This window comes from Colletotrichum jinshuiense, chromosome 3 (assembly GCF_051148585.1).
Source record: "Colletotrichum jinshuiense chromosome 3, complete sequence".
In the NCBI taxonomy this organism is placed as follows: domain Eukaryota; kingdom Fungi; phylum Ascomycota; class Sordariomycetes; order Glomerellales; family Glomerellaceae; genus Colletotrichum; species Colletotrichum jinshuiense.
The window spans coordinates 3740789-3755241 of NC_139310.1; the positions used below are offsets into that span (position 1 = coordinate 3740789).

Genomic DNA, 14453 nt, shown 5'->3' on the forward strand with positions numbered 1-14453 from the left:
CATCTGGGGTCATGAGTCCATTATGCAAGGCGAATGAGGCTGGGAAAACGCCAGGAAAATCGTCTGGGAAATGCGACGAAGGCGGTAGATGTTTACGTAGCGCGGGTTGAGGTCAGCCCTCCACCTAAACCCCCGAACACAGGACGGGACGGGACACCGATAGCACGGACAGCATCTGCGGGCGCCGCCAGGGCAGCTGACAGTGGGAAGCTCCAGTGGAGCACACATGCGCACCTTACACTAGTACCCCGCCCAAGCCACAACTCCTGACTACATCTTATCGATAAGAACGGCTCAAGCCACGATTCACCCCACACAGCTTTATCGTACCTGGATCTTGCTAGGCGCGTTGAGTGGAAGGGGCGGCCTCTGGGAAGTGCCTGTCGCGTCTTGTATGTTCTGTCGCAATTTGACGCGCGACTACCGGCACAACGCACATATTATCACGGAAATCACTATAGATCAGCACCTTTCGTCCGCCGGTAGACCAGAAATTTTTCATTGCGACAACATCACGAGCGACTCAGCTTCCAGCCAACCCCAATCCGAGTATCTTCGCCCCTCTTCACCATGCCGGCGAGGGTCGGCTCGGCGTCCCCTTCCTCCCCGGGATCCCCGAGCGAAGATGATGCGCCGGGCCCTGCGCGAGGGCATCTCGCTATCAGAGACAAGGGAAAGGGTCGCGATGTTTCGATTGGAAAGCGGAAGCGCGCAGACGCAGCGAATGGAGAGCACTCCGTCCGGCGCCGGGCTACCGAGCGCTCTGTTGATCGGGAGGACGACCTCGAATCCGACGTGTACGATCCCGACCAGCCGATGGAGGAGCGACGAGAGATTCAGCGCAGGTTACGGGAGCTTCAGAAGGGAATCACCGAGAATATGGAAGAGTATATGCTGCCCGGCTCGACGGGGCTGAAGGATACCTTGATGATGGCACAACAAGTCGCAAGAGGTGTTAAGCAGACTACCGAGGCGACCATCGACTCTCGCTTGCTTGTCAGCGCTGTCGACATGTCATACCGGAAGACCGTCAGACTGATGCAAGGAAGCTCAACCGAGGGCGTCGACGTGGATGAGTTCGTTTCCAAGTGCTGCACCTACATGCGGCAGGCGGGTGGCATCGCCGATGACGAAGCGCCAGAGCTGTCAAGCACGCAAAGGCGAAGACGTCGAACCGCTGGCGGCTCAAATGATGACGACGACGAAGGAAACGACGAGGCGTTCAACTGGAGCCATCTAGGACGGTTCGCCTCACTGCCAAATATTCGCCGGCCTGCCTTGTCTGGCTTCCTCCTCGGCCCTTTGTCCGTGGAGAAGAAGACTCGAAAAATTACGAAGCGCACAGCTCCTTTCAGACCAAATAATCTGGCCGAGACAAGGCCCGAGGTTTTGAACGTCGAGGATTTGGCGAAAAAGGAAAACGACCTTACCGCCATCTGCGGAAAGATTCTGAAGCAACTACACAATATTCAGACCAACATCCAGACGGAACTCTCTGAGATATTTGAGTCTAGGGACATGAGTGATGAGGAACAGGTGTCACTCATGCAACAATACGGCCTTCGGGAGACAGGTGGTGTAGACCTGCTTCGCTTCGTCGTCAACCCCAAGTCGTTTGGGCAGACGATCGAAAACATGTTTTACGTCAGCTTCCTCATTCGCGATGGCAAGGTCGGTATTGATTTTGACAGCGATGAGTATCCTTCACTGAGTAAGTTGGCCTCCGAGCCCCCTAATGTGACTTGGTTAACCCGATAACAGGTCCCATAGGAGGAGACGAAGTAGACGAGGGCGGTATAGCCAAGCGCGAAAACGCAAAGCAGCAGGCAATTTTCGCCATGGACATGCAGACGTGGCAAGACATCATTGACACGTTCAACATCAAGGAGCCCATGATCACACATAGGAACGAATCAGCATCGCAAGGGCCAGGTGCTAGAGGATGGTATAGTTAAGAGGGGCAAGTAGGTCAATTCGGCGTTTTGGCGAGGCGTGATCAGTTCCATTGTTGCCTGATGCTGGATGATATATAGAATACCAGGTCGGTCTGTTGTGATGGACTTTGCATGAGAGGGCTTTCCAAGCGGGGCGTTAGATGAGCCGTCCAAGGACGCAGACAGCTAGGAGTTACTGGGCCTGGCATACATGGATTATCGAGGCAGTCATGCCCTTTGCAATTATCGAGCTTCTACCACATATCGTTGACGTCTTGGGCGCAACTCCCAGATCGCGTTTGTTGACAAGTCGTTGAATCGGCACCCAGAACCCGGCGAAGAACCGAAAGTGACGGGGAGCAGCAGCCCGGCCATGCCGCCGAGGCCAGGCGAGAGTTGCAGTGGTTGCGCACGGCCAACACTGTCACCCGCGACCGCGAGTCTTTGAGCAACCTCATTGCTCCATTGTCGAACCTCTTGAACAAGGCACACATTTCCATTTCCGGCATATGGATCCCTTCCGAGTGTTATTTCGAGTTGCCGAGTTCAAAGATCCATTCAACTGCCTACAGATTATATGTCAGGGCCAGTACGCTGCAGCATACGCAACCGGAGTCACGACCACTCTCCTTGGTTTCGGGGTGTGGACACGCCGCTTTGGTGTCTTTGAACGGTATCGCGTCCCTAATATCCCCCCCGCAAATATATCCCTTTCGTTCATTCTGGGAGGCAAACGTCCCTTGAGGCGGTGATCCCTTGTGCCGGAAGTTATGTACAGGTGCCATGGGATAAATACGATCCCGCCGCGGCCGTCAAAGGCCATCTGGAAGCATGTTATCGGCTGTCTTTCCTTCCCTTATCCTCTCGTCTCTTTCTTGTGCCTTTTTCTGCGTCTGAATGATCCAACCCCCTCCCCCACCCCAGTCTCTGTAGCGAGAGAGAGGCCGTAAGTACATTTTGCTGAGAGGTCGACTAACAAGGGCATTGACATGTCCACGGAGCGAGGAGACGACACCAGGGGGTCGGATGATCCCCAGAACCCAGCTGGCTCCCGAGTAGATGCTTCGGCCGAGAACCCGAGTCGTACCGGAAGCCAGATGGGCCGGAGCACACCTCGGCGGCCGAACTCGATGACCTCAGTTGGCAACGAGCAAGATGAGAACGCTGGTAGCCACTCGCCGACGTCAGAGGGGCCCAGTCGACCCGCAAGCGCAGCAGGACAGCCGTCGTCATCATTATCCACGGCCAAACCCAGGCCAATTTCTTGGGCAAGCGTAGCTGCGCACACGCCAGGAGTGGCGAGCATTTCTATGACTAGCACGCCGCGGAGCAGCACTCCATCAAGAGTCGCAGCAGCACCGGCCCTGCAAAATTCGTCGTCCGGTCGTGTGTCGTCCCCGATAACTCAGCGGGATGGCCGAGGTCGAAGCCAAACAGCGCCACCTACACCACCCTCCGGGAACTCAAGAGACACTCGACGGGGCGTTTCCGCTACGAATGGAAAACGTAGAGGCTCAAGGGCTCATAACACGTCCGCGCTTCCGCCACAAGACTCCCAAAGCACGGGGAACGACCTGGAACAGACCCCGGAGTCGACAGAACAGAACCTGTTGGAAGAGATGAAGAGTTATTTGAGGGCACTCGCGAAAACACATGATATCCCCGGCATAGTTGCAGACCACCTCAACGAGATAGGCTCCGAGCAGGCGTCCACGGAAGTCGTGGCTCTCTTCAAAACCACCGTTTCCAGACTCTCCGAAGAGTGCAGTCAAAGAAATAGTGCTCTGAACACTGCCAAGTCCGAGCTCAAGTCGTCAACCACGGCACAGGCAGTGCTTCAACAACAGAAAATGGCCCTCGAAGAGGATGTGAAGGCGAGAGACGCCAAGATCGAGGAGCTCAGAGAAGAGCTTGATCAAGTAAGGCAAGCGGCGCAAGCCCGCGACCTTTCCACGGAGAGCTTCGAAACACGACTCGATGAGTGTGCCACCGAGCGTGACAAAGCAGTCTCACAACTTCGACAGGCTCAAAAGAGGCTGAAGGAAACCGAGGACGACCGCGGCACCAAGGAAATCGAGCTGCAACGCGCCGCCGCCGAGATCAGCGAGCTTCGCCAGCGTAGCCAGCAGACCGGCCGGCCCACCGGCGTCGACGAGCTCGAGTCGACGATCGCCGACCTCCAGCAGCAGCTAAGGGACGAAAGCGCCGCCAGGGTTGAACAGGAGCGAAAGTACGGAGACGAAAGGGGAGCGTGGGAGATGAGGAAGATCAAGCACGCGGATTCGGTAGCGTACCTGGAGACGCTATGCAAAGAATACCAGGAGGCAGCCGAGAGGCAGACAGCCATCGCGGAGGACCTTCGAGTGCAGCTGACGGAGCAGACCAGGAGGGCCTCCATAGCCGAGGCGGAATCGGAGGCCGTCACCTTCACCGTCGACGGCGAGACTATACCGTACTCGCAATATGAGAAGCTGCTCCATAACACAAGGGGCGAGGTTGCGCACTTGGAAGAGCAGCTGGAGCATGCGCAGGCGGAGCGCGAGGCCATTCAGGAGGGCATCTCCATGGACGAAGTCCGCAGCATGTTTGAGCCGTTTGTCAGGTACTACGGCATCGCCGCGGAGAATGCCGCGCTCTCCTTGTTCAACAGCTGGAAGGAGGAGGAGGCCAACATCATGGCCCTCGTTGGCGACGACGGCTTCCACAGGTACCCTCGCGCCACTGTTGTTTCCGATATGCAACCCTCCCAGACATTGTCCGAGGAATTCATGCGAGGGGAAGCCGCCCCTGAGCTGGGAGACTCGGGATCGCAGGGGTCGCCGTCGGAGAACCCCGGGCACAAGCCTCATACTCTCGAGGATGAGCTGCGTGGATATTGTATGAGCAGGGAATCTACAATGGAAAGCGAAGATGTGAGTTATAATACGACATCGGTACCCAGGCGGCGTTGCTAACTAGACAATAGGTTGCCGAGGAGCGCCAGATGGACCGGGGGAATTTGACGGATGAGATGCGCGGTACACAGAGCGCGTTGGACGACTGTCAAATCAATCTCAATAAGGCGCACGAGAGGATCAAAAGCTTGGAAGACGAAGGAAATAAGCGATTGGAACAGATTGAAGGACTGGAAGACAAGATCCGGACACTGGAGCAGACCATCAACGCCCACCAAAACGCCGCCAAAGAGCCTGAGCAAAGGCCCCAACGAGACTCGACGGCTGAACTCCGCGATAAGCAAATCGCCCTGGACGAATGCCAGGCCCATCGCGAGCAGTCAGACGAGAAAATCAAGTCCTTGAAGAACGAGGCGAAGCAACGCGCGGCAGAAATCAGCCAGCTGAACGCCAAGATCTTGACCCTGAAGGAACGCATCGCACTCCACGAGGGAATGGCCGAACAACTCAAGCATCAGGTCGACAGGTCCCAGCTCACAGCCACGAGAGCCAAGGCCAAGGCCGCCTTGGTCGAGGCCCGGAGCCGGCTCGCCAGTGCGGGAAAACAAGAGAACAGCAAGCCGAAGGAGGAGGGCACTGTAGATCCAGTCGAACGTATAAACGGCTTCCTTGAGCGCGCCGACGAAGTGGAAGAGAGGATGGCAAAGTACGACAAGGAAGTGGCGGGAATTATCGAGGCGAACAAAGACCTCCAAGAACAGATAGACCAACTTCGGAAAGATAGGGCACAGCTGGAGGAAGAAACGAGGCATCTGAAGAATGATTTGGAGGTTTACCAACAGTCGGGCGAGGAAATCGGCGGGAGGAATATTGCTCTGGAGAAAGAGCTTAGGAACAAGGAGGAGGAGCTCCGAAAGAAGGACGAAGAGATCAAAAGGTTGGAAGAGGAGCTCAAGAAGAATCAGCGGGCGCTTGGAGACAGTCACGCGCACGGCCAGCAACTTAAGCAGGAGGCTGCCAAACTGGAGGAGGAGATCCAGGATGAACAGGCTTCCCAGCACCGGAGGGAGCTCGAGAGGCGAGAGGAGCGGATTGCAGAACTGGAGCTGGAAGTCAAGACGGAAAAACACAACGCAAGAAACGAGAGGGATAGACGCCGCGAAGTGGAAGAAAATGGAGTGTGGGGAGGCACCGTCGGCGCTGCTTTGCAAAGCAAGCTGGATGAGGTCAACAGGGAGCACAAGTACGAACTGGAGGGACTCGAGTCGGAGATCAAGGCTTTGAAAGATGAAAACGGGCAGCTCCAGGCCACTCTTGCGAGCCTACGCGACCAGGCGCCGGCGCCGGTTCCACATGAGTCTGCGCAACCCGAGAAGACGCCCACACAGGTGCAACCCGGCGAGAAGCCAACGCCGACAAAACGCACCAAGCAGGATACAACTCAAGACAGTCCAGAAATCAGCACTACCTTTCCCGAAATCTTCTCTGGGATGTTGAAACGGGAGGAGAATACCATCAACTTGCTAGACCAGTGGCTCGTGGGCCTCCAAGCGCAGGACGACGAGCGGTGCGGCCCACGCTCTCCGCAGAAACCCGACGGCGGCACCCTAGAGATATCCAAAGCTCAGCCTGAAAGCTCAACCGCCGACTCCGACCTCGAAAATGACCGGGTCGTCGGACTCCGCGGGGTCGTCAACGCCCGCCAGTTCCTCGCCGCGCTGAGACAACAAAAGGCAAAATTTTGGGACGACAACGTGGTTTCCACAAACCAAGACCTGTACGACCTCTTCGGCACAATAAAGACTCTCCAGATTAGGCTCAAGAAACTCGAGGCGGGGAGAGAACGTCCTCAAAACGGGGGCGACCCCCCGGGCGACGAGACCCGCCGCCCTGAAGATAGTCAAGACCATCCCGAAAACGATAACGACGGCGACTCCGAGGACGACCAACAGGACCCCGGCAACGACGAGGCCGCGATCCGCAGAAAGATTGCAAGACTGGAGAGGCGGGCGAAGGCGGTCACGGACTACCTGGAGGAGGAGGAGAAGTCGATCCGCCAGGCGATAGAACGCTACGGGCCGCAGTTCAACCGGCACTTCAACGGCTCCGGCAACCCGGCGGAGCCACGCCATATCAAAGCCCGCGCCGACGCCGCGGTGGAGGCATCGGCGCGCGCCCCTGATCAGGGGACGCCGTCCAACGTCCCCGATGCCCCGCTGCCACCCGACGTCACGCCCTCCGGTGGGCGGGACGGCCCCGACAAATGGGGAGGAAGACCGAAAGCGTACAACTTCCCCGATGACGACCCCGACAGCTCGGACGGAGGTCCCGACGCCGAGGGCAAGTCGGACAAACCGGGCCGCAAGACCCCCCCTGGCCTCAAGAATGCTCAAGAGGCGCGAGTACGCACCGTCCAGCAGGCGCTGACCAGGCTCTGGGCAAGCGGGGACGCCTCCCGCAAGGCTCTGGAGAGGATATACGACGCGGCAGAGCGATTGACGGTCGTCGAAGGCCGCCCCGCCCCATCCGACGACGGCACCGTCACGCCCGCCAGCCAGAGGTCGCCCGCCCAGCTCGCGTTCGACCTCGAGAACCCGTTCACCGACGCGACATCCGTCACCTCCGGCAACGGAGGATTCCCTCTCCCCGGCGACGACGACGACGGCGCCTCGGGCCGCAGGTCCCTCATCCCGAGGGACGTCAACACGGCCCTGCACGCCTGGCGGGAGAGCGCCGAGAGGATGCAGGAGAGCGCCCGCGAGGTGAACCGCGAGGTCGAGGGGCTCATCCACACCGGCGTCAACTCCCGGTACTGCGACTTCCTGCGCGGGAGGGTGCGGCAGCTCAGGGGCCAGCTCGCCGAGGCCGAGGCGACGGTCGCGGCCTGCAAAGCGGAAACGCCCCAGGGGCCCGCGAACACGACCGGGGGCCGGCTCGCCGCGGTGGTGCAGGACCTCCGGAGCGAAAACGGCTACCTCAAAGAGCGGCGGAGGATCAGCGCGCAGGCGAACAGCGACGCGTACGAGATGATACAGAGGGGGCTGAAGGGGGAAATCGCCCGCCTAAAGGCCGATAACAGGGTCAAGGGCGAAGCGGTCAGCAGGTTGCAAGAGACGATGGAAAAGATGATCGAGCAGGAGGTCGAGAAGCACGTTTGCGTGGCCGAGTACGACAACGGCGTGCTCACGGCGCAGCTGGAGCGGTCGGGCGCGGAGGCCGCGGAGCTTCGGCAGAAGCTGGATCTGGAGTTGCAGTCGAGAAGCGCGCCGCTCGAGGCCGCCGAAGACCGCATCCGAGAGCTGGAAGGACAGGCCAGGGTTGCCCGGAGGCAAATGGAGCACTCGGAGGACTTGCGCAAGACGCTGGTGACGGCCATGGAGCGGGCACTCGGCATGAAGGACAGTGGCGATGGAGTCAGGATTCGACGGGTCATTTCCAACGCCCTTGGTAAGGGTAGTCTCGAAAAGGAAGAAGAAAAAGGAGGCGAAAAGGAAGACCAGGAGAGAGATGAGAGAGAACACGAGGAGAGATCCGATCGAGAGCGCGAGTTGGAACAGAAACTCGAGGAGGCAAGGCGGAGGGAAGCAAATCATCTGGCCGCCGATGACCAGCGATACGACGAACAGCAACAGAGGTGCCACAGACGCATTCAACAGAGGGACGAGGAGCACAAAAGGGACATCGCCAACCGCGACGCGCGATACGCACTGAAGCAGAAGGAGTTTGAGCGGTCCGAAGACAACCGGATTGCGGCGGTCGGAAAGGTCCGGGGCTTGGAGGAGGAGATCAAAAGGTTAGAGACGCAGCTCCGCGAGCAGTACGCCCTTACTGCGGACGTGATGAATTACCAGGACGCGGCGAATCAGAGAAATGATGCGGCGGTGGAACAGGATGCTGCATTGGCACCTACCCGTGGTCGAAGCCCCGGCCCGGATAATCGGTCCCGTGCCTCGAAAGGGGGGAAACCGGGCGGCAAGCCTAACAGGAAGACCGGCGGGGGTTCTGGTGGTGGCTCTGGTGGTGGTCCCGGCGACGATCCTGGCGACGATTCTGACCACGACCCTGACGGTGAGCCTAGCGAGAAGCCAGAGCAGAACCCAAAGGAGAGGCCAAAGGAGAAGCCAAAAGATAAGTCAGAAATGAAGTCACAAAGGAAGCCAGGGGACAACGGCTCCGGGCCACCAGACGGCATAAAGGGCTCTACCCGGGGCAATGAACAGCGCACAGGCAAGAAGTGCACCTGCCCCTGCCTCGGCATATGCAACTCGCCGGACAAGTCGGCCGCCGCCGCCATCCCCGCCGAGGCGCAGGAGGTCGTGGCCGAAATCAGGACACTGTCGGAGCGTTACCGCAAATGCTGCGGCAAGGGTGCCGGGGCCCCCCGCAGAAACGGCACCGCCGGGCGCGGCACGGCGGGGACGGCCGAAGACGACTCCGACGGGCTCCTCCTGTGGAGACTGGTGGGGCTCATGAGGGTCGACCCGGCCACCAGAGAACAGCTCCGGAACGAGGGCAGGAGCTACCTCTGGCGCCTCGTTCTCGCTTTCCGGGACTGCGTGTGGGCCCATTTCAGGGCGTGGTGGCAGGCCCTCACCGCCCTCGTCGGCGGCTTCCTCTTCTACACGCTCTTCTACCTGCCGCTGGGACGATGGAAGCCCGGCCAGCCGAGGGCGGCGCCCCCCAAGGCCGTCGCCTTGGTCGTCAAGGATGTGATGCTCCTGGGCATCTGCTACCACCTGTTCCGCGTGTTGGGGGCAGGCAAGGCAGCGAGGGTGATCTGGGAACGCGCCAACGAGACTACGAGGGCGTACTTTATCGAGACGCGGCTGCACCCGTCTCGGTCCAAGTGGCTGGGCATTGAGGGGATTGATATGAGGCTGCTGGGGTTCTTCTCAGAGGGGTCTTCTATTGTTCCTCCCCATAGCACGTCAATCTGAGAGGATGTGGCACCATGATGAGTAAGGTGTAACACTTGGTGGGTGGAGGGAATGGGGGGTGTAAGATGCTTGGCGGGCGGTTTGGCAGTTTATGGAGTTTTCATCTGATGGCGGGCGAGAGGGCATGACACTGCATGGCATGTCTGAGGGCGAACGGGTGCTGTTCGGATTGTAAGGCTGGGCTTGGATTCGTTCGGAGTCTGGCAGTGTTTTGTTTCCCGACTTGTTTGTACGCTTTTGGGTATCCGTAGACGAGAATTGGCATCCGTGCGTCTTTGACAAGAAACGATGCCGAAGCGCTCAGCCCCCCTTCTGGCAAGATGCATGATTTGAAATAGTTGCACGTCGACCCGGGATCCATGGATGGGCGGAAAGAGAGAAAAAAAAAAGACGAAGGATATTCCGCAACAGGAATAGTCTATGGGTCTCGTCCGGCTAGAAGATTACCGCTTTTAACCTAGTGCGGTCTGTGCCTCGGCCCTACGGCCGGTGGATCCGGCATAGTGCTCTGTTTCCCTGGCTCCGGAGAGACTCGAATGCCCGGTGCCCAGGAGAGTCGGAGGGAATTGTTTCGCGAGTATCGCAGCGCCTCCCTTTGCAAATTGTAGAGTATGAGGGAGAGCTGCGGATTGGATTACCAAGACTGTGGAGCAGGGAGAGGGGGCCCCGGCATTTGGATTTGCTCGCGGCGCGGAACGGACCCCGCGGTCAACCCACCCAGACCTGGACCTGGACCTGGGCCCTGGGCTGCAGAGGGCTGCAGAAAGCACCACGCAGAGGCTAGTTAGGTATCTCACCTCGCCCTATAGGCTATGGCGCACACCAGGGCCGGGCTTTTCGACGTGCCGCACAGGCTGAGTAAGGGCCCCGCGGGAAAACTGTCACTCTGATGCAGTTTCCACACCACCTCGCCAGTGATGTCATGACTTTGGGGCGCCTCGGCGCTTGTCCATTGGAAAGGTGACGTCCTGTCGGCGTTCTGCATCGCCAACGCACCTGCAGCTGCCAGCCAAAAAGTCGATATCAAATCTTCTACATTTCAAATCGCGTCAAAGAAACGCCTTGCTACTCCGCCCGCTAAGACGCACACACACACACACGCATAGAGGGGAGAGACACAGAAAAAAGAGAGACATCTTCAACCAGTCGGGCTTTGTACCTCGGGACCCAGACAGACAAGGACAAAGAAAAACCGCGCGCAGAAGAGCAAGAAGCACCCCCCAGGGGAGAGCTCGGCCGACCCGAAGAAAGCTCATTTCGCACACCCACGCGGCCACCCCATCGGATTGATGAAACGTCGTTCCCCCGACTCAGCAGCACCCGGACGATCTTTCTAACGTGTTGACCTCCGGACCTCTCCCGTCGTGCCAAGCACAGAAGAAAAAACAAACCATCCTATCAAACCAAACGCAACGTCTTTCCTCACCAGACCCTGCTTCTCCCGTGCTGCTGACGGCATCCCCCACTCCCGTAACGGTTCTAGAACGAGCTTGAATCAGACCCTGCGTGTACTCGAAAATGGTACCTGCCTTTACATTTTATTTTTGTACCTGATTTAGCTTCCATCTGTAGCTCAAATCATTTCCCACCGCGCGCACACCCACCCCCCCATTAGCTCGCGAACCCGCTTCATCCCAGCACCCACCCCCAACACCTTATATATAACCCAGCTCCCTCCTCCCGCATCTTCTAGCATCAACTCTAAAACCCACATACATCATCGCCCCATTGCGCAAAGCACTTCTAATATTCGCCATCTAGAAACATTTGAGATACCCGGCTATATCAGCCCGCGCCCGCAACCTCAACCCCTCGCGCATCCATCGCAGGGCCTTCACAGCTACTCATAACCCATCCCAAGCTCAAGCATCATCCGCAGGAGCTTCCTCATCCCACTCACACGCAAACAACAACACCAACACATCTCAGACGCCGACACAGGGCCAGCACACCCTCGACTCGCCCGACCACCGGCAGGCAGACACCGCCACCCATAACAACCACAACAACAACAACAACCACCACAACCCCCTCAAGTCCGCAAAGGACCACATCCACAAGCACGCAATGTCTCAAAAACTCATTCCCGCAAACCCGGCCGACGTGATGGTCATCCGCGACCTCACCGCCAACATCACAACCTTCTCCGTCCCCTTCGCCCGCTTCGGCTCCATCAAGGTCGGCGGCCGCGGCACCCTCGTCCGCCTGTCCTCGGGCGCCCTCGCCGTCTTCTCCCCCGTCGCCCTGACCGACGACGTCAAGGCCAAGATCGCCGAGAAGGGCGGCAACCTCGCCTACATCATCGCCCCGGACATTGAGCACCACATCTTCATCTCCGAGTACAAGGCCGCCTTCCCCGCCGCCAAGATCATCGGCCCCGACGGCCTGCCCCAGAAGCGCGCCAAGCAGACGGGCGACCCCAAGATCAACCCCGCCGACGAGTTCTTCGTCACCTTCAAGGGCGGCAAGGAGAAGCGCGACGTCACCATCACCGCCGAGTTCGACGCCGACTTTGAGTACGAGTACGTCGACGCCCACGCCAACAAGGAGCTCGTCTTCTACTACAAGCCCGAACGCGTGCTCATCCAGGCCGACCTGCTATTCAACCTGCCCGCCCGGGAGCAGTACTCCAAGGCCCCCGAGGGCGAGCGCGACACCTCGGCCGGCTTCGGCAACAAGCTCTTCGGCGGCCTGCAAACCACCGAGGGCGACCTCAAGTGGGTGCGCCGCTTCCAGTGGTACGTCATGAGCAGCAAGGACAGGCCGAGCTTCAACGAGAGCATCCAGAGAATTGACACCTGGGACTTTGACACCATCGTCCCCTGCCACGGCGACACCATCCAGGGCGACGGCAAGGAGCGGTTCAGGAATGTGTTCGAGTGGCACTTGGCCGGCCACAAGCAGTAGAGAAAGAGAGAGATGGGTGGCATGTGTCGTCCTCCTCTTTTTTGCTTGGCCTTTCCTTTTTGTTATATATCTCTCCTTTATTATTGGGAGAAGCGTGTATGATGTTCATGGTTTGCACGATGGCGGGTTGCATTTCGTTTTAGCTCGATACCAGGTTAAATTCTAATATTGCTCATTCCACGTCTTTGCCGCGGCTTTTCTACTTGGTTCGAGCTGTGATGACTTGCAATGTAAATTTAACAGGTTCCAGAGTGGCCGAGTCAAGCAAGCATCAATATGGGGACGCGGCCGTTGGAGAGTGCCGGTAGGGGTTCAATCCATCTGATACGATCTTGGCGTGCGTCGCTAGCGCGCCGACTCAACCGGTTCGGATGAGCTTAACATCACTTTGGAAAACAGCAAGGCAGCGGTTTATGTAAATGATGGTTCAGTTGGTTGCAATTATAGGATGGCCATCAAAAGGGTGTGTCCTCAGAACAACATTGTTAAACCCATGGCTGTTCGTCTTGAACTGAACATGCCCAACCGATTCCCAGATCGAACCCAGGGTGTTTTCCTGAAATGAAAGTCGGCCGCAGAATTTTGTATCCAGCGCAGAGGTGAAGCTGCATCGCATCAGAGCAAGCATGTGAGTACCAGGTCCAGTTTATAGCGAATTAGCAGCATCGCCTACAGAAAAAGCAGCTTGTAGTCATGGCAATAGCCTCCACATATAATTTGGCAGCTGCCGTGGAAATTCGAAGTTGCTTCTGATGATCAACTGGCCCAGCTAGTCAGTCCGGCTCACAAGGTTGGAATTAGGGCAAATACCATTGTGCCTCGGTATGTCTGGATGGCTTGGTGAGCTTGCTCGTGATGAATTCCTCTCTAACCTTCTCCGTCTTTGCCAAGCGGAAAAAGTTACCAGAGCCGGTGCTCGTGTCCAAAGAATCCTCGGTGAACTTGTTATAACGAAGAGACCATTGGATCATAATATTCGCCAGGCTGTGGTATTTGGAAGACGCGGCATTCACCGTTTGAGTGTCCTTTTTCTGGGAGCCTCTGTTGATGAGGACGGTCCAGGCTGCCTCGCCAATAATGTATCCAACAGCTGAGTCTGCACAGGCTGGGTTCGAGAAGACTGTCTTCAGGATCGCGGCGTCTGCCACGCGCTTCTTGTTGTGGAATGAATTCAGTTGTTTCATTATGCGTTTCTCTATCTCAAGCATAAGTGCCATAGCCTGAACTTGCTCGGCGAGAATCCAGAGGTCCACATGGAGAGACAAGCTGGATTCAGGGACTCTCCATTCTGTGGTACCGCGGTAGAAGTAGTCCAGCAGATACTTCATCAGCTTAGGATCATCATCCATGAAACCAAAAGAATATTCGATTCCACACTGATGATATTATAAGCTTATATGAAAGAGAAAACTTTGGATGGATTGCCTCAAGTGAAAAATGTCAGGGGCAAAATTAGGGTACCTTCTCATCGCTCTCCATAATATTCTCGAAATATTTCGAATGAGCACAGAGCATCAGCTTGTGAGCCTTGATCTTCGAATCCTGACAGACGATGATAAAGTCGCTAAACTTTCCGGTTTCTAGTAGCCACCGATGATCCTCTTGAGACATTTTGGCGGTGGATGCTCGGGTAGTTGTGTTGGTTCGATGCGCGCTTCAGGATTTGTCGAGAGGTGCTTGCGTCGATCTGGTTTGATGAGAATTGGCAGGAGAAAAATCGGAAGCTTGGAAATTTTTTGCTTCCTTGAGATACCTTAGGGTGAGAAGGGGAAGAAGGGGAG

The 14453-nt window shown here is 57.4% G+C and overlaps 4 protein-coding genes across 4 annotated transcripts; 3 read left to right on the forward strand and 1 right to left on the reverse strand.

Annotated features, from left to right (window-relative positions):
* Positions 1–570: 570 nt before the first annotated feature.
* On the forward strand, positions 571–1955 carry EsH8_III_001021 (uncharacterized protein; the record flags this gene model as incomplete). The annotated part of the gene is made up of 2 exons (XM_083262746.1): positions 571–1711; positions 1762–1955. The coding sequence occupies 2 exons, from the start codon at positions 571–573 to the stop codon at positions 1953–1955; spliced, it is 1335 nt and encodes a 444-aa protein (XP_083123233.1).
* Positions 1956–2923: 968 nt separating this feature from the next.
* On the forward strand, positions 2924–9765 carry EsH8_III_001022 (uncharacterized protein; the record flags this gene model as incomplete). The annotated part of the gene is made up of 2 exons (XM_083262747.1): positions 2924–4846; positions 4900–9765. The coding sequence occupies 2 exons, from the start codon at positions 2924–2926 to the stop codon at positions 9763–9765; spliced, it is 6789 nt and encodes a 2262-aa protein (XP_083123234.1).
* Positions 9766–11283: 1518 nt separating this feature from the next.
* Positions 11284–12672, forward strand: EsH8_III_001023 (uncharacterized protein; the record flags this gene model as incomplete). The annotated part of the gene is made up of 2 exons (XM_083262748.1): positions 11284–11286; positions 11527–12672. 2 exons carry the CDS (start codon positions 11284–11286, stop codon positions 12670–12672), a joined length of 1149 nt encoding a protein of 382 aa, XP_083123235.1.
* A 797-nt stretch (positions 12673–13469) lies between these two features.
* EsH8_III_001024 (uncharacterized protein) lies at positions 13470–14021 on the reverse strand (the record flags this gene model as incomplete). Its single annotated transcript, XM_083262749.1, has 1 exon — positions 13470–14021. One exon carries the CDS (start codon positions 14019–14021, stop codon positions 13470–13472), a length of 552 nt encoding a protein of 183 aa, XP_083123236.1.
* Positions 14022–14453: the final 432 nt, after the last annotated feature.